The sequence below is a fragment of the Martes martes genome, assembly GCF_963455335.1.
Source record: "Martes martes genome assembly, chromosome: 12".
Classification (NCBI taxonomy): Eukaryota; Metazoa; Chordata; class Mammalia; order Carnivora; family Mustelidae; genus Martes; species Martes martes.
Genome location: NC_137900.1, coordinates 58,510,621 through 58,535,318, shown reverse-complemented (window position 1 = coordinate 58,535,318; position 24,698 = coordinate 58,510,621). Strand labels below are relative to the sequence as shown.

Genomic DNA, 24,698 nt, shown 5'->3' with positions numbered 1-24,698 from the left:
TCAGAAGTTAAAGCCAAGAGAATAGTTGAGCTCAGTAAATATCAGTGATCAGAGAAAGTATGGTGGATAAAAGTTAGAATCCTAAAAAAAAAAAAAAAAAGTTAGAATCCTGTGGAACACTAACATTATGGATTTGGAGAGATGAGGATTTCAGAAAGGAGTCTTAGAGGAAATAGAAGAACAGGAAAACCAGAGTGTTGTAACAAAAACCAAGGCAGTGGAAATCTTGTCAGAATGATTGCTCACAAATATCCAATGCACTAAAGAGGTCTAATTGGAGGACTAAATATCACCCATTAAAACTGGCAATATATGGCACACTGATAACATTACCAAGATAAGAAATAGAGTGGGAATGTTTGCTAAGAGTGAATCCCAAGATAATAAGCTTAATTTGGATGTCAGATTTTATTTTTTTTGAATTAAAAATTTTTTTAAAGATTTTATTTATTTATCAGACAGAGGGAGAGATCATAAGTAGGCAGAGAGTCAGGAAGAGATAGGGGGAAGTAGGCTCCCTGCTGAGCAGAGAGCCTGATGCGGGGCTCAATCCCAGGACCCTGAGATCATGACCTGAGCCGAAGGCAGAGGCTTAACCCACTGAGCTACTGAGGCACCTCTGGATGTCAGATTTTAGATAATGGTGGGACATTTAATTAGTAATGCCCAGGACTGAAAATAAGAATGAAGAAAGAGGTCTACGCTAGTGACAGTTATTTTGAGTCCTTAGGTACAGGCAATATTTAAAATCTTGGGTATGATACATTTCAAGGATATATCTTTTGATATATCTCAAATCCAAGATTGAAACTATAGTGGAAGAAATATTTAAAGAGCTGAGTGAGAAACTGTAGAGAAGCCAAGGAAGGTTTCAAGAAGTTAATGATGAACAGCACAATGTTCGATCCCACTGGAAGGCTTCTTGTGAGGGTGAGATTAGTCCCCACTAATGGATCATTAAAGACCCTGAAATTGGGCAGGAATTTGGACTGGCTGTAGCACTTCTGGAAACTTCCAAGAAAAGAATGAAGCCCCTATTTTTTTTGTTGTTGTTAATAGCCCTCATATGAGAATAGCAAGTTGCAAAGTACAGTTAACACATGAACAACGTGGGGAATAGGGCACAGTTCAAAATCTGCAAATAACTTTTAACTCCCCCCAAACTTAACTACTAATAGCCTACTGTTGACCGAAAGCCTTACTAATAACATAAATAACTAACACATATTTTGTATACGTATTATATACCGTATTCTTACAATGAAGTACAGAAAAGAATGTGTTATTAAGAAAATCACAAAGAAGAGAAAATACATTTACAATCCTGTACTGTAAAAAATCCATGTAGAAGTGGATTGTGTTCAAACCTGTGTTATTTAAGGGTCAACTATACTCATGACCATTACCTCAATTATTCCTCATAAAAGCCTTCTGAGGTCAGCATGATTGTACTAATAAGGAAAAAGAAGTTTAACGAAGTATGTAGGCTGCTTAGAAGTTATTAGATGGCAGATCAGGGCCCAGGCCTGGATTGTTCTTTGTTCCTTCCTCTGATGCTAACACTTAAACTTGATTACTATAGTGGAGTTTTTAGGTGAATCAACATTAAAACTATGTTAAGTTTTTTTCTAGAGGTTTTAGGCTGAAGTGATATTATTAAAATTATATCCTTTTGAAAAATATTTATTGAGTATAAATAAATGTCCTATACATTAAATATCAAGAAATAGTCGTTATTGATTACAAGTCAGGCTGTAATACTGAGGGAACCACAGAATCAAAATATCCACTCATGATACAGTAGTGATAATTCCATTCCAATATCAGACATAGTAATGATTTACTCACAAGACACAACAAAGGCTATCACTGTGACCAACCTATAATACCACAATAGAAAATGGTTTTGAATCATAGTATGAACCATCCCAATAATCTCATCTTTTTCTTATTAATTTGTAAGGTCAGTTTGAGATTGTGGAGTTACACTATCGCAGAATTTAAAGATTCCCTTTCCTTGGTTTTATTTCAAATTATTATTAATAAATGAAAACAAGTCATACATAGTCACTGATAACTTTTAAGTAAGTTAGTCTTTCATAAGAGAAAGGAAATAAAATTTTAGTATGAAGAAAGCATCCCCCAAACAATGAATCTTTTAAAGGAAAAAAAATGAAAGAGCAATGTAATTAAACTTCCCTTTGAAGAAAGGAAAGAAACCTAAATCTGTTATGGTAAATTTGGAAAGATAAATATTTCCTAGTCCCACAACATGTGTTTATTTTACACGATGTACTTGAATGATGCAAGTCTATGAAGCAGGGATCTGTGGCAATCCAAATTCATCCACCAGGACTCCATCCTGTGAAAAGAAAGCAATGTTCAGTGCCACTGTTTTTCAATTGATAAAGCAAATGATTACGAATATTTAGTAGTCAAAACTCCTGGGGGTGCCTGGGTGGCTCAGTGGGTTAAAGCCTCTACCTCCGGCTCGGGTCATGATCCCAGCCTGGGATCGAGCCCCGCATCGGGCTCTCTGCTCAAGAGGGAGCCTGCTTCCCCCCCCCCCCCTCTGCCTGCCTCTCTGCCTACTTGTGATCTCTCCCTCTGTCAAATAAATAAAATCTTAAAAAAAAAAAAAAACAACTCTTTTCTGAGTGTTTAACCAATGAACACCAAAATACCCCTAAGAAGATGAAAAAGCATTTTCATGAAAGGTAAAGGAGGAAGTGATAAACCAAGGAAAGACTGCACAAGCTCAAAATGGGTGGTTGTTTGCAGGGCAAAGGAAGAGTGAGAGAGAAATAGACTTAAGAGTAAACCAAGGCGGGGCACCTGGGTGGCTCAGTTGGTTAAGCATCTGCCTTTGGCTCAGGTCATGATCCCAGGCCCTGCATCGGGCTCCTTGCTCAGCAGGAAGCCTGCTTTTCCCTCTCCCTCTGCCTGGTCCTCCCCTGCTTGTGTTCTTTCACTCAAATAAATAAAATCTTAAAAAAAAAAAAACAACTAAACCTAGGAAGGGGAAGTGGGGGCTGGGAAGGTCTGGGAGGAAAGGCTGAGGAGTTAGTCCCTGCCTCCAGATTCCCGTTTTCACTCTGAATCCTAAAGTGAACCACTACCTTTTGTAGCTTTCCCAATCTTTAAAGGAGCAGTGCCCTAGGACAGGCAGTTACTTCCATATCGTACTTTACTACAAACTTACAGGCAGTGATACCACTATCAATTAAGAAATCACATCTCAACAACACATTTAACTCAGGAATCTGTGACAAATAGAAGATGGAAATATAAACGATTGAAAAGGTTGAGTTGTGGTAGCTAGCATTAACAAAAACTATTTCAGATATGTTGAGAAAAAGCAACCTATGCTCCTGGAACCTTGAAATGTCAGAGGCAGGGGTGGGGTAGGGTGGGGCAGAATGGGTAGTAGAGAAAGGTAAGATTGCTCTAGACTCAAGAAGGGAGGAGTATAGCAGGAGAAGATGCACATTCATAGAAATTAGCTAGAAGGGACCTGAGAAACTACCTACTCTCTACTTTTTGCTCTGCACATTTCATAGGTGGGAAAAACTGACGAGGTTCAGACAGAAAACAAGAATTTCTAATTTGCTCCAAGTGAGGGTGCCTGGGTGGCTCAGTTGGAGGCTAAGCATCTGACTTCTGGTTTCGGCTCAGGTCATGATCTCAGGGTTGTCCAGGTCTGTGCCGAGGGTGAGTCTGCTTCGGGATTCTCTCTCTCTCTGCACTGCCCCCACCCCCCGCAACCCCGCTCTCTCTTTCAAATAAATAAATAAATTTTTTTTTGCTCCAAGTCACACAGTGAATAAAGGCAAAGCTGAGGAGACTGGCTCTCACTCAAGGATTATGTACACTCAGTGTACACGCTGGGAGATAATGCAAACACAGGACAAATGGCAATAGAAAAAAATGACATTTATACCAGGAACTAAGATGGAATGAACAGGATTTCATAAGTAACAAAATTTTATCTGTTTATAATAATGATAACCATGCAGCTTTGGACAGGGCATTCAGTTCACCAAGTCCTTTTAATTATAAGGTCTAACTTGGGTCTATACAACAGTTATGTGAGATTATTATAATTATCTGCATTTTAGAGATACAAGGAACAGAAGAATTCAAAACAGTGATTTGCCGAGGCCTCACAGTCAGTTAGTGATGGGGCTAAGACTTAAACTCCGGTGTCCTGATTCTTTACCTTGTTGAATAAGAATCTTTCTACATTAAGTTTTATATTTAAATTCTTAATCCTCATTTAAAAATTTCACCCTACAACTAAGCAGTGTGTATGGAGGACAGACTCTCCTTGCCGTTGCCTAGCATGGTTATGTGTTAGTGATATTCTTCTAGGAAACGCTGTCTAAAACCTATAAATGGAACCCAGTGCAAGCTCACAAGGGTAATTATGTCGATTACACAAATTGTTAATGTATAAAAACACTCCTGGGCCTCAGTGACACAATGTACACAGCCTGTCCACAGTTTAAGGCAAAGGGTCCCAAAATAATGACTGAGACAGTCTTTCCTTGTTCTAACTTAAGACTACCTTGTAGATTTCCAGACTGGTGACCAAGCATAAAACCTTTACCTTTTTGCAGAGCTAACGGAAAGAGAAAAAGCTTTCACCTTATTCTTTGTGTCAGTGGGAACGCCTTCTGGAATTGCAGGTGCTGAAGCTGCTTCATCCAAGTAAGAGCTGTCTTCATCGGCCAGAAGCTCATCACCCAGGGCATCCAATTCTGAGATTGAAATAGTCAACATTTCAGTAAAATTTACACAAGAAAACTGGCAGCTAATGTTAAGAAAGTTAGCCAAATTATTTGCTATAAGACAAAAATTTCAAAACAAAAGGAAAAGGATTATTAATTTCTATTTTCAAAATAAAAGATGACTGGGGTGCCTGGGTGGCTCAGTGGGTTAAAGCCTCTGCCTTTGGCTCAGGTCATGATCCCAGGGTCCTGGGATCGAGCCTCGCATCTGGCTCTCTGCTCAGCGGGGACCCTGAGCCTCTCTGCCTGCCTCTCTGCCTGCTTGTGATCTGTCTGTCAAATAAATAAATAAAATCTCTAAAATAATAATAATAATAAAAATAAATAAATAAAAAATAAAAGATGACCATTATAAGAAACTTTCAAGGGAACTGATATGGTAAAATCTATGAGAAACAAAAATCAAAATAAAACAAACAAAACAACCATTCCCCACAGGTTTAAACGCCCTAGTCTTCATGAGAAGATTCTATAGCTATCACTTGGCCAATTCAAATTACAACATCTGGACAATAACAAATATATAAAATTCTCTCTCATCTATTGATGAACTTGAAAGGAGGCAGTGAAAGGAGGCAAGAGATTGTTGTCTACTGATAACCATCATATGAAATCAGGCTTTAAAAACACGTCTACAGTAGGGACACCTGGGTGGCTCAGAGCCGAAGTCTCTGCCTTCGGCTTGGGTCATGATCCCGGGGTCCTGGGATTGAGCCCCGCATCAGGCTCTCTGCTCAGCAGGGAGCCTGCTTCCTTGGCAACCACCCCCACCCCCACCCCCGCCTATCTCTCTGTCTGCTGTGATCTCTGTGTGCCAAATAAATAAATAAAATGTTAAAAAGAAAAAAGAAAAACATGTCTACAGTAAAGTGAGTTGGAAGTGACCAAGAGGAATGACAATACCAGAATGAGATTCATCAGGGCAAACTCAGGATGGGAAATAAAGAAATCAATGGGAAAAAAAAAACACTGCAAAAACAGAATTGGGGAAGAGAAGGAATGGGATGGGTGAGTGAGGGGGGAGAGAGAGAGAGGAGGAGGAAAAGGAAAGGAAGGAGAAGAAGGAGGAGGAAGAGGAGAACAACTGAGACATGGGAATCATGTGACATAAAATCCAGTGTGAGGTGCTTTTGCCATCTACCTAGTTACTCATGCTAGACACTGACATACATCCTTGACCTCCCCCTCCTTCCACATCCACTTTTCTGTTTCTGCTATTACCACTTTAGTCCTAACCACTATCATTTTTTTAGATTTTTAATTACTTTTTAAATTCCAGTATAATTAACTGTTACATTAGTTTCAGGTATACAATATAGATATACAATATACAATATACAATTGCATATAATATATAATTTTGTATGCAATATTCAATATTGTATACAATATACAATTGTATACAATACACAATTCTACACATTACTCAGTGCTCATCACGGGTAAGTGTACTCTTAATCCCCTTCACCTATTTCTCCTATCCCCCCACCCACCCCTCTAGCACTTTGTTCTCTATAATTGAGTCTGTTTCTTTGTTTCTTAAATTCCACATATAAGTGAAATCGTATTTGTCTTTCTCTGTCGGACTTATTTCACTTATTTTCACTTACTTGGGCTGTTTCCATGTCTTGGCTGTTAAAAATAATGCTGCTGTAGACATAGGGGTGTATGGATTTTTTCAAATCAGTGTTTTCGTTTTCTCTGGGTAAAGATTCCTCTCCCTGAGGCCACTCAACAACGCCTCCCCTTTTTTTCCTGCTAATGCCTACTCATCCTCAGGACCATGCCTGTCTCCACTCTCAACCAGGTTAAATTCTCCAGCTATGTGCTCCACAGTACCCCATAATTCTCCTTACCAACAGTTTGTGTTCTTGCTATGAATTACTTGAAACAAGCAGTTTCTTACCCTTGCCTAGAGAAGCTTCATGAATGCAGGGATCGTATCCGCTTTCTTCAATGTTAAACCCTTAGCACCTAACATAGTAACTAGCATTCGGTAGATGCACACTAAGTATTTGCCTGTGACTATTTCTTGATCTGCTTTGCTGTTCTAAGGGAGAGGACTCTAATAAGGGAGAATAAAATCCAAAGAAAAATGGCAGGGAAAGGCAGTATTTACATATCAAGAACCAGGTCAGCAGAGACCTTTGCCCCGCCCTACCTCTGTAGCTTTTTCTTCCTGGAGTTGTTGGTGAGGCACGGAAATCTGACAGGCCTGCCTCCCAAGCTCTTTGCCCAGAGACTGTGCCATAAACTAACTCTCACAGAACCATCACAGGAATTTCCTCTAGCATTTGGGAAAAGGTCCCAGGAAGTCATTCCTTTCAGACTCTGAAACTTTTTTCTCCCCTAATTGCTTTTCCCACAACATACCTGCTTCCAGGTCATCTTCATCTAATTCTGGGGTGCCATAACTACGGCTCAGTGCTTCTTGGATTTCATTGGCATCTTCCATCATGTCTTCTAGCTGGTCTTGTAAATCCTTATAGAAATACATATGACAGCTTTCATTCATTTCTTTTTTTTTTTTAAGATTTTATTCATTTATTTAAGAGAGAGAAAGCACAGAGGGAGAGTGAGAGGGAGAAGCAGACTCCCTGCTGAGCAGGGAACCCGATGTGGGGCTCAATCCCAGGACCCTGGGACCATGACCTGAGCAGAAAGCAGACGCTTAACTGACCAAGCCACCCAGGCGCCCCCTCCCGTTCATTTCTTACTATTTTCCTCTAACTATCCCTCCACGCTATTCTTTCCTCTGAATCTTAGAAACAAGCAATTTTTAAAAAGATAATGTGCATAAAATGCTGAGCACATATCAGTTCTTAATAATTGTTACTTCCCTTCCCTTACTCCAGTCCTTGCCTACTGATTCTTTTTAGTCAACAATGGAGAACGTGTTCCTCTAAAGGATGGGTCTCAGTAACTCCTGAAAGTCCTTTCCAATTAAAAGTATACGAGGGCTCGGGGCGCCTGGGTGGCTCAGTGGGTTAAAGCCTCTGCCTTCGGCTCAGGTCATGATCCCAGGGTCCTGGGATCGAGCCCCGCATCGGGCTCTCCGCTCCGTGGAGAGCCTGCTTTCTCCTCTCTCTCTGCCTGCCTCTCTGCCTACTTGTGAGCTCTGTCAAATAAATAAATAAAATCTTTAAAAAAAAAAAAAAAAAAAAAAAAGTATACGAGGGCTTAATAAAAGCTCTATATAAAAAATCATAAAACTGAAGATGCCCCTAACAATAACTGTGAATACCAATGATCCACATAATCCTTTTTAAAATTTTTTTATTTACTTATTTGACACAGAGAGAGAAATCACAAGTAGGCAGAGAGGCAGGCAGATAGAGAGGGGGAAGCAGGCTCCCCGCCGAGTAGAGAACCTGATGAAGGGCTTGATCCCACAACCCTGAGACCACGACCTGAGCTGAAGGCAGAGGCTTAACCCACTGAGCCACCCAGGCGCCCCTTTTTGGTAATAATCCTCCTTTTTGGTAATAAAACGTAAACTCAAAAATAAAAAAGAATTAAATTGGGGCACCTGGCTGGCTCAAAGAGCATTTGGGTCTTTGATCTTGGGGTTTTGGGTTTGAACACCACTCAGGTGTCTGAACACCACCCTAGGTATAGAGATTACTACAAAAACATAAATAAACTTAAGAAAAAATAATTAAATTGGTAATCTTGCATTTGAATTTAAGGCGCCTCATGGAAATCCAAAGTCCTATTCCAAGAGCAGATGCGTATCAGCACTCTGTCACTACAGAAAGTTTACCTAGAACGTTAACTCCAGCAACATCTACACTATTAACATGTTTCCAGTTTATGGAGAAAAGGTAGTAGAGACAAGCAAACTAATCTCAAGTCAGCTAAAGACTGGCTACACTGTATAGGGGAAAAATACAGTAGTGGAAACAACTGGGTGGTACTAAAAGTTTTACTAGGCCTAGGCCCACCCTGGATGGAGAAACAGAAATGGAATCAGGACAGGTTTGATATCAGAAACCAGGCTGGTGCAAATAACTGACTGAGAGCATAAGTCATCTGTGAATGATCTACCCATGATTAACTGGAAGACCACAAGGCCAAAAATAATGTAAAACCAATCGGAGAAGTGCTACAACATAACATAGGGCAGCTAATATAATGGTTAGGAGCACAGACTCTGGAATCAGTCATATAAAAGCTCAAATTTTGCCTTACTTAATGAGAAATAAAGTCTCTAAGCCATAGTTTCCTCATCTGTAAAATGAGATTACTAATAGGCATACCTCAGAGGGTTCTGTAAGGCTTTACTGCAGTAATACATGTAAAACATAAGCACTTAATACTACATATCTTTCATTGTATTAAAGATATGCAGAGAGGAGCGCCTGGGTGGCTCAGTTGATTAAGCGTCTGCCTTCAGCTCAGATCGTGATCCTGGGGTCCTGGGATTGAGCCCCATGTAGGGCTCCCTGCTCAGCGGGGAGTCTGCTTCTCCCTCTCTCTCTGCAGTTCCCCCTCTGCTTGTGCTCTCTTTCATGCTCTCTTGCTCATGCTCTCTCTCTCAAATAAATAAATAAACAAAATCTTAAAAAAAAAAAGATATGCAGCTTAATAATGTGCTTGTCATAAACTTAAATTTCCACAGGAAGGGAACAGACTAGTGTTGATAATACAGAAAGTCCAAATAGGCACCCTTTATCCTTCAGAATATTTAGAGCAATGCAAAACATCTGAGAACTCCTCCTGGCCCCCAAATTGGAGGTTTGTTTTTCCATTTAAAGAAGACAAGACAGAAAATAAAATGAAAAACACTTAAGAAAAAGAAAACAATATGCTTTTCTGTGTTTTCAAGTGCCAAACTACCACACTGTACGCATGTGACATTCTGCTGTATAGAGAAGCACTGACTGAAATAAAACCACACAAAAGTGAAAACACAGAGTAAGCTAATCAAGTCAGTTTCTGCCACGCCAGGACAAGTATCCTTGTGTACAGGATTCCTCACAACAGACTCTGTGAAAGACACACACACACACACACACACAATTATCACACAAAGAATTAACAGGTTCAGTATTGGATAAGTAACACAAAAGTAGTATGAACAAATACAAGCAATAGACTTGATGTGCAGAAACTGAAAAACAGGGAGGCTAGAAACAGAGAACACGGGCAAAATCCAAAAACATGAGAATTATAAAACAATGAAAATGTTTTATAAAGTATTTTAGGAAAACAAATGAAATTCAAAAGGGATAGCCCATCTGACAACTCAAAAAGACAGACACACAGGCCAAAAGGGAGAGAAAGGAGCTCTCTACCTGCCATATGGGCAAATCTACGAGGAGACAGGAAAAGGATAATTAGATAGGGAACCAGACAGACAACTACAGATAAAAGATGGAGAGATGTACAAAAACCCCAGAAAGACCACAATTTCTATCTTGTTGACATTAAATAGCTCTAATTAAAACATAAGGAACCATATAAACAGAAAACAAAATTCAGTTTCATTATATTATTAAATAGTATTGTACAAATAAGACAAATGTACTTGGAACATTTTCTCAGTCACTGAGCTTAACTCTGTGTAAGCAGAGACTTGTGGAGGATTAGATAAAGTCAGCCACGGGGAGTCCAAGGCAGGGTGCTTGAAAAAAGTCAGACGGGAGGAATGCCCTCACTTCTACTAGATCTGCACTCTCGGAGACTACCTCTTCAGAGGCAGTAAAATGCCAGGAAGATAGTAAATAACCAACAAATACAGCTTGAATCAGGTAGGACTGCTTTAGCTCCTTTAATAGTCTTTTGTTCATTTGTTCATCATCCATCAAAAACTTTCTGAGCGCCAACTATGGCCAGGCATTGTTCAAGGCATGACAATGAACAAAATCAAGTCCCTGCCCTCACAGAAAGAGACACTTTACCGGAGTGGGGTGGTAAAGTAAAGACCACCACCATTCTGGCAGAAAGGCCTCTTTCCTCTGATCAGTCCCGCTTACTCCCTCTGCTATCCCTGCCTGCCATCTAGGCTGTTCACCTGACAGAGGTGAGGAGCTAAATGTAGCGGGCTCATCTCCCAGGTAAAGCATGATCTAAAAAGACATGTTAATTTTAAGAACCTAATGGCATTATTATTAAATATCTAAAGAGAATTACTAGAAAAGGGAACTAGTTCTGCTCCAGGAACTGTGTCAAACACCTGACATATACATTTTCAATTTAATACACGTGACAACCCTGGGGGGATGGGTAGCAACATCACTACTTTACAACTGAGGAAACAGACTCAAAATCATTAAGTGAGTTAGAAGTAATGGGAAACTGGTAGCTTATTTACTGAGTGTCTATTATGTGCCAGGTATTGTGTGCATAGACACACCAGCTCATTTATTTCATCCTCATAATAACCATATGTGGCATTAGGATCCTTGTGTTAACAAGGAAACAGAGACATTTGGTACCCTTTCCCAAAGTTACTCTATTAGTAAATGGCAAGCCCAAGATTCAAATAGTCTTCTGTGTTCTTTACATCACATACACATTCATTTAGACTCTTTCCAAACTCATGTACATTCTTGCAGAAACCAGTATATAACTCACCTCAATCTGGTCGATTTTCACTTGCTTGTATGCTTTCTTCATTTCCTTTACTCCCAGTTTCATAGCATCAACCTAAAAAAACATAAAAGAGAACACAATGTCTTCAGAAGCCATGTTGGTGAAATTGTCTTTTACATACTGTGGGAAAAGAACAAAAGAGTAAGAAAATAAAATAAAATCATGGGAAAAGGTGCTATGGAAATACCGTGGTCTTGGTGTCCTTCAATGACTGGATGGTGTAATTGGCTTGTTCCATGTTAAATGACTGTTGGGCAAGATTGTCCCGCTGCTGCTCATACCTTTTTAGAATCAATTAAGAATGGTAAATGTAAGAAAGATAGAAATCCCATCTCTAACACTAAATAGGAATTTTCTTTAAAAAAAAAAAAACTTAAAAAAAATTAAATACACAGAAAAACTAGCAAAAACAATGTAATCACTCTAACACAAATATCATTTGATGTACCCTGGCAGTCTTTTGTCTTTGTATCTTAATTATGAGACTATTTTCCACTTAATATTATAGCCTTTGCTATTATCTATGCTACTACATAAACTTATTGTGTCTTAATGATGTTTCAATGTTTCAAATGATTTCCTATGATCAATCCGCAAAAGTGGAATTCTTGGGGCACAGGGTAAGACGATTTTTTTTAAAAGATTTTATTTATTCATTTGAGACAGAGAGATAGAGAGAGCACAAGCAGGGGCAGAGGCAAAGGGAAAGGGAGAAGCAGAACCCCCTGCTAAGCAGGAAGCGAGGTGAGGGGATCAATCCCAGGACCACGGAGATCATGACCTGAGCCAAAGGCAGACGCTCAACCGAATGAACCACCCAGGCACCCCAGGATAAGACAAGATTTAAGGTTTTCATACGTATAACTAAACCGGTTTTCCAGTAGACTGAAGTTCTTGAGGATAGGTATTATTTTTTATTAATCTTGTATCCATAACTAGGTAATTCATCTGACCTAATGTAATATGTGGTGCTCAAAATGTTTTTTTTTAAATAAAGTTTTAGGGGTGCCTGGGTGGCTCAGTGGGTTAAAGCCTCTGCCTTCAGCTCAGGTGATGATCCCAGGGTCCTGGGATCGAGCCCCACATCGGGCTCTCTGCTTAGCAGGGAGCCTGGCTCCCCCACCCCCACCCCGCCTGCTTCTCTGCCTGCTTGTGATCTCTGTCTGTCAAATAAATAAATAAAATCTTAAAAAAAATAAAATAAAGTTTTATATCAATGTATGGTACTACTCAAAAGATTTATGTCAGTATGGTCTTTATACAATATTTGGAAACCATCTAATTATCCAACCAGAAGAAAATTGGTCAATTCACGGTGCAGGCAAATGGTAGTAGAATTATCACCACCCCATTAAAGTTTCCAAAGAATGTATAAAAGGAGAGAAATGCTCACGATATAATGTGAAGTGGAAAGGGACAACCTATATTTACACAGTACAATTTTTCTTCAAAAAAGCTATATGCACAGATTCCATGCATTCACAAGCAGAGAAAAAAAACAAGAAATGGTTATTTCTGGTAGTAGGAATCTAAGTAAATGTTCTTTTCTTCTGTTCATGTTTATGTATTTTCCAAGCATCTATGATGAATATACATCCCTTTTGTTAAAAAAAAGTTACTTAAATATTGCAGTGCCACCTAAGAAGAATAGTTTTACCATACTCTCACCATTATCAATTTCTTATTCCAATTTTGTCTAATTTAGAAGGAGGAGGGTGGTTATCTGATAAAAACGCATTTTAAGAATAAAAATAGGGGCACCTGGGTGGCTCAGTGGGTTAAAGCCTCTGCCTTCGGCTTGGGTCATCATCCTGGGGTCCTGGGATCAAGTCCCACATCGGGCTCTCTGCTCAGCAGGGAGCCTGCTTCCCACCCTCCCTCTGCCTGCCTCTCTGCCTACTTGTGACCTCTGGCTGTCAAATAAATAAAATCTTAAAATAAAATATAAATAAAAATAGAGATATCAACAGCCTTTCTGGCTCCTTTTTTTTTTTTTTTAAGATTTTTATTTATTTATTTATTTGACAGAAATCACAAGTAGGCAGAGAGGCAGGCAGAAAGAAAGGGGGAAGCAGGCTCCCTGCAGAGCAGAGAACCCGATGTGGGGCTCGATCCCAGGACCTTGGGATCATGACCTGAGCTGAAGGCAGAGGCTTAACCCGCTGAACCACCCAGGCGCCCCCTTTCTGGCTCCTTATAAGCTGCTCACAGCTGACCCCTGCAAACCTGCAGAAGGTCTCATCAGCTTACAGGGCCAAAGATGCTACTTGACTTCTGCTCAAACACTGAGACATAGTCACCTAAAATAAACTAAGGACACTTAAATCTATTCTGGTTGGGAGGGAACAAGATTTCAGGATTCTCAATTTTACAGACAAACAAAAAGGCATACCGTAATTAAATAAATAATGGGAGAACCCTATAGATCTGGGCGGTTTAATACAGAAGCCACTAGCCACATATGGCTACTTAAAGTGTTTATTAAACACTTTTCAAGTGCTCAAGAGCCACACGTGGCTAAGAGCTACTGTACTGAACGGCATAGATACTGAACATCTTTATCATAGCAAAAAGTTCTGTTTAGATGGACAGTGCTACAACAAATAATGCTGAACATGCAGGGGGAGAAAAACCCAGCTCACCAGATATATAAATGAAATTTGCAACTAAGTCAAGAATGCTTATTCTGAACTGAAGAATAAACTGAAGAATAAAAGACCATTTCACTTTTAGTTAAACCTGCTGGAGGAAAGGACGTCACACTTATAACTTACATCCGCTTTTGCTTTAAAACCCTCAAGGCTTTCTGTTTGACCATATTCTGGGGAGAAAAACAGATTTTAATTAAAAGAAGTAGAAAACACACATATAGTAAAAGAAATCTCCCATATCCTTGGACTTACATATCTACTTTCTTCTTCAAAGTTGTAGACAGAATAGCTCCTGGCCTCTTCTCCATCTCCCAAGCACAGTCTTTAAGCCTCAGCTCGTCTCTGTCTTTGGATCCTACATCTCAGGGTACTGAATTGCACTCCCTTTAGTGCATAGTTGCTCCATGGTGACCCCTAATACTGCCTATTTGTACATCCAGTTGCCTTAGGGAGATTCTCAACTTGGACATCTTGCTATCCACTCAAACGCAACATGCCCCAAATCCTCAACCTGCTCTCACCAATATTAACAATGGTCCCACCAATCTTTCCCTTTTCTAGGTTAAGAAGCTTAATATCAACCTTGTATTTCCTCTGTCTCTTCATGCAGCATTCTTGCTACTGATTTTCAGAACTCACTTGTAAACTGATTTTCCTGTCATTTTCCTGACTGCCACCATGGTTTAGGCTTTCATCTCAAGTCTAGATGAGCTTTCCTGCCTCTGGTCACTCTTCATTCCATTCAACTAAGAAGGCTGAAGAAAACCTCTTGTCACTTCCCTTTCTATACTGTTTCATAAATCATTTTTTTTTTTAAAAGATTTATTTATTTATTTATTTATTTGACAGAGAGAGAGATCACAAGTAGGCAGATAGGCAGGCAAAGAGAGAGAGAGAGGGAAGCAGGCTCCCCGCTGAGCAGAGAGCCCGATATGGGACTCGATCCCAGGACCCTGAGATCATGACCCGAGCCGAAGGCAGCGGCTTAACCCACTGAGCCACCCAGGCGCCCCTCATAAATCATTTTATTTGTCTCCTCCAGTGAAGAAGGAAAAGCAGATATTATCTCACAAATGATGGTAATATCAAGCATTTATTATTTATGAATGTTTCTATGTACCAGACACGGTGCTAGGTGGGTCACATGAATTACCTCATTTAATCTTCACATTATAAAGTAGGTGTTATCCCCATTTTACAGATAGGGAAATTGAGATTCAGTGACACTAAGTAATCTAGCTCAAATAGTTAATAAGTTACAGAGATGGGGAAAAAAAGAAGGTAGTTCTATATCCACAGTCCATGCACTTAAGTATGGTAATCTCTGTTTCTACCTAACAGAAGAGGAAAATAAGGTATTAAGTGATTTATGATGGCTACAGCTAGTAGATAGTGATGGTGTTATTCATAAAACACTGGTTTCCAGAAGCCTAGTTCAGTAATTTTCCCAGCACGCCATTCCTTAACCAGCCTATTATACCCACCTAACCCGACCAGCCTGAAAACACACTGTTCTGAGATTGCCACCTTATCAGTAGAATGTATTAATTCCCTGTACATGCTTCTGGACCAATTGTTAGCAACTTCTCTCCACCAGACTAAACCCCAGTCTTCCTCTCATATCAAGATGCAAACCCTCCTCCCTGAAGGATACACCTTCACATGTTTTCTCCTTACCAGACTACTAGTGGGCCTTACTTCCAGAGGTGCTCAAATTAGGCTACTGCAGCAACTTCTGCAGCTGCCGCCTACCTTACCTTGGCAGGACCCTCTCTCATCTTCTTGATTTGATCCTTATACTTCACAAGCTCAGCATCCAGTCGAGAAATCTTCTTGTCAATGGATTCTGCCCTGCTGTCCACCTTGAGGAAACAGAAGTAGTAGGACAATACACTTAGATGAGAAAGGGCAGGAGAGGAAAAAAGGATGGGAAGGTGGTTCCCAACCAGGGGGGAGATTACTAGTCAGAAACACGGAGAGGCTTTATAAACTATACGCCACTCCTCAGATTCTCATATTTTAAGGCCCCTTTCAAGAGTGCTTGAGCAGAAAAGAATTCAGGAACCACTGGGCTGAGGTGCCATTCTTCTACAATCAGAGACTAGTCAGGCTGGGGACTCAACCAGGTGTGTGAAATGGGCTAGGGCTGTAAATCCACTGCTTTTCGTTTAAATAAAGGGTGGTGGCTTAATGTGAGGGGCCAGAGTCCTGAATTTCCTGTTATTGAGATACAGAATTGGGGTATGTATACGTTGACCTAGGATATCAAGTTGAGGATCCTGATCTGGAGGAGGGATGGACAAAAGGGGGGGAAAGGGTCGGCTGGATGAAATGGAAAGGATGCGGGCCTATGGCTGGTTGGGGCAGAAGGAAAAAGCGAGTAAACACGGCAGCGGGGCTCAGAGGGGGTTGGGTGCAAGCAGGGTTAGGGGATTCCTGGTTTGTGGCGTCAGGAATGACCTGAGTAACAGGAACGAAGATGAGGTGGAGAGGCCCGAGGTGTCCGGAACCGAGAATGGAATGGACGAGTAGGAGCCTAGAACCGAGGGTGGGCGGGGTCGGGAGTGTCAGAGTCCCTGGGTCTAGTTATGTGTGGTCAAGTGCCCACCGTGCCAATGCAGTCAGTCAGGCTGGGCGGCGGAGCCTTGGGTTTCGCTTTCCCGAAGAATCGGTTCATCTTGGGCAGCCACGAAGAAAACCTAAACACTGGAGCAAAACTAGAAACGGAAGCAGAGTCACCTCCGCCTCCTCCTTGACTTCCGGCCCCCCCCCTGCGCAAGCGCAATGTGCTTATTGGCTTTTCCCGACTCTTTTTCCGGGTTTTCAGCGCGGCCTTCCGGGGAAGGAGAGCTCGGGGAGGTTGGAGCTGGCGGACAGTCAACAGGGGCGTGGCCTCGGCGAAGGGCGTGGGGCGGGGTTCCAGATGAGTGGGGCGGGGCCTCGGTTGAGTGGGTGGGGCCGGGGAGGCTTTGGCGGAATACAGCTGGGCCAGGGCCTGCTCCGAGGGGCGGGGCCGATAGGCCGGGCGGGCCGGGGCGGGCCGGGGCGGGCCGGGGGCGGGCCGGGGGCCAGGCTGGCTTGCAACACGCCGAACTCAGCGCCCTCCGCTGGGTGGTCAACAAGCGCGGGTCTGGCGGAGCGTGGTGGCGCTCGGAGACCGCGAGGCGACCGGGGGCGGCTGGGTCCCCGGCGGCGCGGCCCTCGGCCGGGCCGGGAGCCACGCCAGTCGGTGCCCCCGGCCGAGCGCGGTCCGCCTCGCTCTCAGCGAACATCCACCCGGAGTGCGACCGGCGGACATGCCAGATCCACCAGGGGCGCCGCCGCCGGCGCTCGAAGGCCGCGGATGAAGAAAGTGCGGCTTCGTTCGGCCCGGAGCGAAGAGGGGGCCGGGAACGAAGAGGTGGCCCGGAACGAAGAGGTGGCCCGAAGTGAAGAGGTGGCCCAAAGCGAAGAAGAGGCCCGGAGCGAAGAGGTGGCCCGGAGCGAAGAGGTGACCCAGAGCGAGGAAATGGCGGCAGCCGGCCTCAGCGTGACCGTCACCCACAGTGAGCTTGGACGACCGGGTGGGCTCCGTGCCGGGTTGGCGCGATGCCAGTCTACCAAAGGCCGACGGGGGTCTGTGGGTTTGGCCACGTGTCCTCCAAAAGGATGTGTTCTTGTGTTGGTCCTGGTGTTCGGAAGTGTGGGATCTTGTTTGTATTTGAGACCGACTTTTGTGCGGGTCTTGTATCAGCACACCTGTCCAGTGTCCACTGTGTTTTGACTCAGGCCATTTGTTTTATCCTCTATGTCCGTGCTTCATGTCGTCGTCCTGATTGTATGCGTTAGTGTGTGCCTGAGCAGTTATTGTGGATCTTTGTATCAGGATTGTATTTGCTCGTGTCATGTATGACTGCTCTGTGTCTGGACACCTATGTGTGTGTGGAGCCTCAACTCACGTCCGTTGTTTGAGTGGGCTGTGGATCCAAGCATAGGCTCTGGGCACTCTCTGGGTCTAATGTTGGACTTGACATCGATCTAAATAAAATTCTCTCAAGAGCTCTTCGGGACTAGCGGAGACCCGAGGGCCTCAGAATCTGAAAGACCAGCATTCTAGATCCTTCAGTTTTGAGTAACCTTGGGATGTCTCCTTTCGAGGCTTCTGGTTTCTTCCCTGTGAAGTAGAGTTGGTAGCACCTGTCCCACTAACTGCATGTGACTCTTGTGCAGGCTCAAGGCTTGGCGTAAACTCTGGCATGGACTATCTCTTCACTGTCCACATACCTGGAAAAGAATTGACACTTCTGGTCCAAAAAAGTTTTTTGCTGTTTGAGTTTACTCACTTGTTATCTATTTACTGAGCACCAACCATGTATGTGCCCAGGTGTGCCCAGTGGGAGAGACTTGGTTGGAGGAATCCCTTACTCATGACAGCAAAGGAGACAAGAACATTACAGAGTACAGGGCAGTTAGGCCTCTGGAAGCAGATGGCTTCTGATGAAAAACATGGCCTTAGGAATCTGATCTGAAGTCAGGTTTTTACTCCTCAGTTGAATCTCCAGGAGCAGGTCTTAACTGAGCGGAACTTAGTTTGCTTATCTGTATATAGGGTTGTTCTGAGAATTAAGTTAGATAATGTTTGAAATGAGCCTCGTCAGTCCTTTATGCATGTTAAGTGCTTAAAATGCTAGCTGATATCACTAAATTGTTAGTTATTATTATAGAGAAAACAAAAATTCTTGGACAGGTCACCAGACGAAGCTGGGAAGATTGGGGGTGGGGGGTGGGTCAGGCTGTTTGGAGTAAGTGGCAAATGAACTGGGCCTTGAAGGCTAGGTAAATAAATATAATAGTGTCAGCCTGTAATGGTTTGTGTGAAAGAATTTTCTTCATTGAACACTCTTTTCTCTCCCCAGGCAATGAGAAGCATGATCTTCATGTTACCCCACAACAGGGCTGTAGTGAGCCGGTTGTCCAAGACCTGGCCCAGGTTGTTGAAGAGGCCACAGGAGTCCCACTGCCTTTTCAGAAACTTATATTTAAGGGTAGGCATTTCTCTTTCAGCTTTGAGTCCTTATGGCTAAAGGGCGTGTTTAAAACTACTTAACCTTATGTAATGATAATTCTTAGTTTTTAAACTGGGATAATTCTTTTTTTTTTTAAGATTTTATTTATTTATTTGACAGAGATCACAAGTAGGCAGAGAGGCAGGCAGAAAAGGGGGCGGGGAAGCAGGCTCCCTGCCGAGCAGAGAGTCCAGTGTGGGACTTGTTCCCAGGACCCTGGGATCACGACCTGAGCTGAAGGCAGAGGCTTTAACCCACTGAGCCACCCAGGCGCCCCCTAAACTGGGATAGTTCTTACTTGCTTGTTTATTCATGCATTCCTTCAACACATTTTATTGAGGACTTACTATGTACAGGACACTTTCAAACACTTGAACCAGTGTTAGAGTTGAAGTCCCGTGAGGATGGCAGAAATCTTACCATTTTGGGTAAAAGCACACGGGTAGTCTTCCCTGGCTAAGTTAGATCCTCTTCCCATTATATGTGCATATGGCACTTCCTATCACTTCTGCGTAATTTTTATTGAGATTACTATTAATCTCAATAAAATTGAGTGGCTCAGTGGGTTAAAGCCTCTGCCTTTGGCTCAGGTCATGATCCCAGGGTCCTGGGATTGAGCCCCACATCGGGCTTTCTGCTCAGCAGGGAGCCTGCTTCCCTTCCTCTCTCTCTGCCTGCCTCTCTGCCTACTTGTGATCTCTGTCTGTCAAATAAATAAAAAAAAAACAAAAAAACAACAGTTGTTTTCATAGTTGCTGAACATCTTATTTCTCTGCTAGAATAACTAACTCTTTGAGGGAAGATACTCCTGTGTCCAATGCTCAGCATAGTGCTGACACAGAGAAGATGTTGAACAAACTTACCAGGGGTGGATGTGGCAAGCCCAGTGAATGATGCTGATTTCTACTAGGACCCACTCCCTTTCTATCCCTATTCTTTCTTCCCATTCCCATGGGAGCTCATTATGGTATCTGATGGGGCCAAATTTATGCCATTTGGTGCCAGTTATAAAGAATTTAGTGAAGGGGGTGGAGAGGCGCCTGGGTGGCTCAATCAGTTAAGCATCTGCCTTCCACTTATATCATGGTCCCAGGGTCCTGGGATTGAGCGCTGCATCTGGGCTCCCTGCTCAGAGGGAGCCTGCTTCTTCTCCCTCTCCCTCTGCCCCTCTCTCTGCTCATGCTCTTCTTCTCTCTCAAATAAATAAAATCTTAAAAAAAAGAATTTAGTGATGGGAAGCATTTGTATTTATACATCATAGTGCAACTCCTTGTGTTTTCTTTTTTTTTTTTTTAAGACTTTATTTATTTATTTGACAGACAGAAGTCACAAGTAGGCAGAGAGGCAGGGGGAGAAAGCAGGCTCCCTGCTGAGCAGAGAGCCTGATGTGGGGCTTGATCCCAGGACCCTGGGATCATGACCTGAGCCAAAGGCAGAGGCTTTAACCCACAGAGCCACCCAGGTTCCCCTTGTTTTTCTTTTTAAAACTCTTTATTATGGAATTATAAAAGGCAGTAGAAACCATGTTTCAAAATAGAGGAAAGCACAAAGAAGAAAATGTTCTCCTGGATAAAACCCCTCATCACATTTCAGGATATTTCTGTTCATTTGTACAGGCATCCTGAAGTGTGGGTTTGTGTGTGTGTGTATAGTTGATAAACTGAGATTATATTGACTATACAATTTTTTTTAAGACTTTATTTATTTGACAGAGATCACAAGTAGGCAGAGAGGCAGGCAGAGAGAGAGGGAAGCAGGGTCTCTGCTGAGCAGAGAGCCCAATGTGGGGCTCGATCCCAGGACCCTGAGATCATGACCGGAGCTGAAGGCAGAGGCTTTAACCCACTGAGCCACCCAGGCACCCTGACTATACAATTTTTATTACATTTTTCTAATAAAACTGAGCCATCAACATTTATTATGGCATTGAAGTTTCCTGAAAAAATTAGCTTTAATGCCTAAAAAGTCTTCTGTTGTACTAATGTATAGTTAATTAGCCCCCGTTCCTAAATGTTTGTCTCTTTCTAGTTTCTCACTATTATGATTAAGCTTGCATTGAAAATTATTTTATAACACTTACTGTGCAGGCATATATCCAGTTATTTGTTTAGGAGAAAATCTGAAGTGAAATTACTGCGTCAAGACACCTGTCTAAAAGGTTATACCAATTTATCCTCTTCTCATTAGTGAACACACTTGCCTATTTCCTGTAACCTTGGTGAAATCTATTTTCAGTGTTGTACAGTTGTTACCACTTGGCATATCTTCTCTTTTCAGGAAAATCTCTGAAGGAAATGGAGAAGCCACTGTCAGCACTCGGAATACAAAATGGTTGCCGAGTCATGTTAATTGGGAAGAAGGTAAATTGCTTTTTCTACCAGAATACCCCAGAATCAAATGACTAAGGTCTTCTATACATATTTCTATTTAGAAGGCCTAATTGGGGACCCACATTCTACATTAGTGGAAGAGTTCTTTCTAAACAAATGTAGTTCCATTTATTTGATGTGGCCAGGTTTGTTATTCTCATGCCCTCTGGCTCCTATTGGTTATGGCTTTTGCTCTGGGAATCATGAACAGTTATGCCGTGTCAGTAACATAGCTCTCATGTTGGTGGTGGATCTCAATCTGGTTAAAATGGTGCCTGAGTCAGGTCTTACTCACATGGAGGGGATTTGCAAGAGAAACTTCTATTAAAATAAATCCTCTGCAAATTTCATGAATCTCTCTCCCTTTAAACACCCTTTCCACTAAAATCTTCCACAAGGGAAAGCCCTCTTTGACTAGAAAGAAAGGTTCAGACTAAAGAACCAAGGGAGGAAGGGGTGCCTGGGTGGCTCAGTCAGTAAAGTGTCTGCCATCAGCTCGTCATGATCCAGGGTCCTGGGATTGAGCCCTACATTGGACTCCCTGTTCTGCAGGGAGCCTGCTTCTCCCACTCCCTCTGCCTGCTGCTTCTCCTGTCTGTGTTCGCTCTCTCTGTCAAATAAACAAAATCTTTAAGGAAAAAAAAAGAGCCAAGGGAGGAAAAGAGCCAGTTGGTGAGGGCAGTAGCCCCTGGGGTGATGAGAGAGGCTTATGGCCAACCCTGCATTGTGACACTGTGAAACTGCTGGTCGTAGGAAGTTTCCTTACTTTGAGTTAGGTGGCTGATTCAGCGTGGAGAGGGGACAGAGATTAGCAACGTGGAGGCAAAGATCTAGTCTAGCCGCAGAACAGCCAGGAGTCTGGCACTCAGGATTTGGCCACAAAGAAGAATGTGAACAGTTTGGGGTAGTGTAAAAGCAGGAAGCTGCTGGCCCTGACTACCAGTTGTTTAGATGAGAGAAGGGGAAGTGTTCTAGATTTCTTGCTCAAGGGTCAGGGAGAATAGTTCTGGGTGATGGGCAGAACCTAAGGGTGAGTCTGAAGAAATTATAGAACCCCTAATTGGAGTTGCCCTGGGGTATGTGAAGCCAAGTCTGATTCAAGTCTCAGTTCCACCTCTTTCGGGATGTGTGACCTTACGTTACTTTTTTTTTTTTTTTTTAATTAAAAAAATTTTTTTAAAGATTTTATTTATTTATTTGACAGATAGAGATCACAAGTAGGCAGAGAGGCAGGCAGAGAGAGAGAAGAGGAGGAAGCAGGCTCCCTGCTGAGCAGAGAGCCCGACGTGACCGCTGGGCTCCATCCCAGGACCCTGGGATCATGACCTGAGCCAAAGGCAGAGGCTTTAACCCACTGAGCCACCCAGGTGCCCCCTTATGTTACTTTATATTAAAGCTCAGTTTCATCATCTAAAGCACTACCTTCCTCACTGGCTTGTAGTAAGGCTTAAAACAATAGTACAGATAAAGTGTTTAGTGGAGGGAATGCCCAATGAAGGTATTCATCATTATCATCGTCTTATTAAATGGGAGAGCTCAGCTGGTGGGTGACACTAAGGAATTCATTTAAAGGAATGGTAGGATTCCACCTGTCTCACCGTTCTGGACTCCTCACAAGTGTTCACTGTCATCTGTTCCCCCGGAGGCTTCAGTCTGCAGTCAGCTGCCCCAGCCTCAGGTTGACTCTGGCACTTGGTTTGGCTCCTTTCTCTCAACCCAAGCTGTCTGGGTCCTTGCAGAATGTTTACTTAGTGTCTTCTCTCTAGTCTAGAGTGTTTGTAGGTAGGAAACCTCCATGTGTAAACCCTCCAGCTTGCTTTCCAAGGAGCAGCAGAGTTAAGGTTATTTTTTCTAGGTGAATGGTTTAGCCCAGTTGTGGTCAGATTTATTTTTTTCTTTCCAGTCAGAAGCCACTATTCTTGGTGATTATTGACTTCATTTTATTCTTTAACGTTTTAGAACAGCCCAGAGGAAGAGGCTGAACTAAAGAAGTTGAAAGGTTTGGAGAAGTCTGTGGAGAAGATAGCTGACCAACTGCAAGAGTTGAACAAAGAGCTTACTGGAATCCAACAGGTCACTGTCTCTGGGGAGATACAAATGTGTGGTTGTGAGGGCAGGCTTTCTAGTCTCCTTGGGTTCAGATCCTGGCTTTACCCTTTCTACTACTGTGGGCAAATTTGCCGGGTCTCAAGTTCCTTAAAAGGGAAAAATGATGGTACCTCCTCTCAGGGTCGGTGTGAGGATTAAATGATGCAGTTCGAGGGGCACCTGGCTGGCTCAGTCGGTAGAACATGTGACTCTTGATCTTAGGGTCGTGAGTTCAAGCCCCACTTTGGGCATAGAGCTTATTTAAAAAAACAACAAACTGGGCGCCTGGGTGGCTCAGTGGTTTAAAGCCTCTGCCTTCGGCTCAGGTCATGATCTCAGGGTCCTGGGATCAAGTCCCGCGTCGGGCTCTCTGCTCAGCGGGGAGCCTGCTTCCCTCTCTCTGCCTGCCTCTCTGCCTACTTGTGATCTCTGTCAAATAAATAAATAAAATCTTTAAAAAAACAAAAAACAACAAACTGTAGTTTGAGTCTGATGCATCCTAAGTGCTTTAGAAGTGTTCTTGTCATTGCTGTTTTCAAACCCCAGCCAGGATCCATTTGTGCTCCTAGGAGAGCACCTGCCATTCCAGGGTCACATATTGTCTGAAACAGAACAAGTAGCTTTTCTCACGCCCAGCTGTTAGAATGTGTTTAGCAAGACAAAGAACATTTTGTTGATGCATATAAGGTCCAAGTTGAGCTTGATCTTAGCAGGGAAGGCGGGGGTTATCCTGTTCAATTCCTTTTATTAGAGAAGGGGTACTAAAACTAAGTAAAAGGGTTCCTGGGTGGCTCAGTCAGTTGAGTAGCTGCCTTCTGCTCAGGTCATGATCCTGGGGTCCTGGGATCGAGCCCCACATTGGGCTCCTTGCTCATGGGAAGCCTGCTTCTCCCTCTCCCTGCCTGCTGTTCCTCCTGCTTGTGCTCTCTGTCAAATAGGTAGATGAAATCTTTTTTTTTTCTTTTAAGGATTTTATTTATTTGACAGAGACACAGTGAGAGAAGGAACACAAGCAGAGTGGGAGAGGGAGAAGCAGGCTTCCCGCCAAGCAGAGAGCCCGATGTGGGGCTCGATCCCAGCACCCTGGGATCATGACCTGGGTTGAAGACAGATGCTTAACAACTGAGCCACCCAGGCCCCCCGGGAAATGAAATCTTA

The 24,698-nt window shown here is 42.8% G+C and overlaps 2 protein-coding genes across 6 annotated transcripts in view; one reads left to right on the top strand and one right to left on the bottom strand.

Annotated features, from left to right (window-relative positions):
- Nucleotides 1-1,054: 1,054 nt before the first annotated feature.
- Nucleotides 1,055-16,799, bottom strand: CHMP5 (charged multivesicular body protein 5). Its single transcript, XM_080819367.1, has 8 exons — nucleotides 16,647-16,799; nucleotides 15,796-15,900; nucleotides 14,162-14,208; nucleotides 11,575-11,668; nucleotides 11,370-11,441; nucleotides 7,164-7,272; nucleotides 4,648-4,760; nucleotides 1,055-2,362 (listed from the first exon to the last, which is right to left on the bottom strand). The coding sequence occupies exons 1-8, from the start codon at nucleotides 16,713-16,715 to the stop codon at nucleotides 2,312-2,314; spliced, it is 660 nt and encodes a 219-aa protein (XP_080675493.1). The 5' UTR covers nucleotides 16,716-16,799; the 3' UTR covers nucleotides 1,055-2,311.
- A 298-nt stretch (nucleotides 16,800-17,097) lies between these two features.
- Nucleotides 17,098-24,698, top strand: part of BAG1 (BAG cochaperone 1) — a 46,641-nt gene continuing 39,040 nt past the window's right edge. For 4 of the 5 annotated variants that reach the window (XM_080820391.1, XM_080820392.1, XM_080820390.1 and 1 more), the window contains exons 1-4: nucleotides 17,103-17,583; nucleotides 18,934-19,062; nucleotides 21,361-21,443; nucleotides 23,412-23,525. In XM_080820391.1, the coding sequence (XP_080676517.1) occupies nucleotides 17,382-17,583; nucleotides 18,934-19,062; nucleotides 21,361-21,443; nucleotides 23,412-23,525 (528 nt within the window). In that variant the 5' untranslated portion in view covers nucleotides 17,103-17,381. Of the gene's footprint in view, nucleotides 17,584-18,933; nucleotides 19,063-21,360; nucleotides 21,444-23,411; nucleotides 23,526-24,698 lie in introns of all 5 variants that reach the window. The other variant, XM_080820389.1, reaches the window with a different exon arrangement.

Bases quoted from the DNA above. Each gene is read 5' to 3' on its own strand.
- CHMP5 (XM_080819367.1), bottom strand. From the start codon at position 16,715: ATGAACCGATTCTTCGGGAAAGCGAAACCCAAGGCTCCGCCGCCCAGC. The intron at 14,209-15,795 runs GTAAGGTAGGCG...TTTTCTCCCCAG, and splicing joins TGAGAGAGGGTCCTGCCAAG to AATATGGTCAAACAGAAAGC. The intron at 11,669-14,161 runs GTAAGTTATAAG...GATTCTAAAAAG, and splicing joins GTTTTAAAGCAAAAGCGGAT to GTATGAGCAGCAGCGGGACA.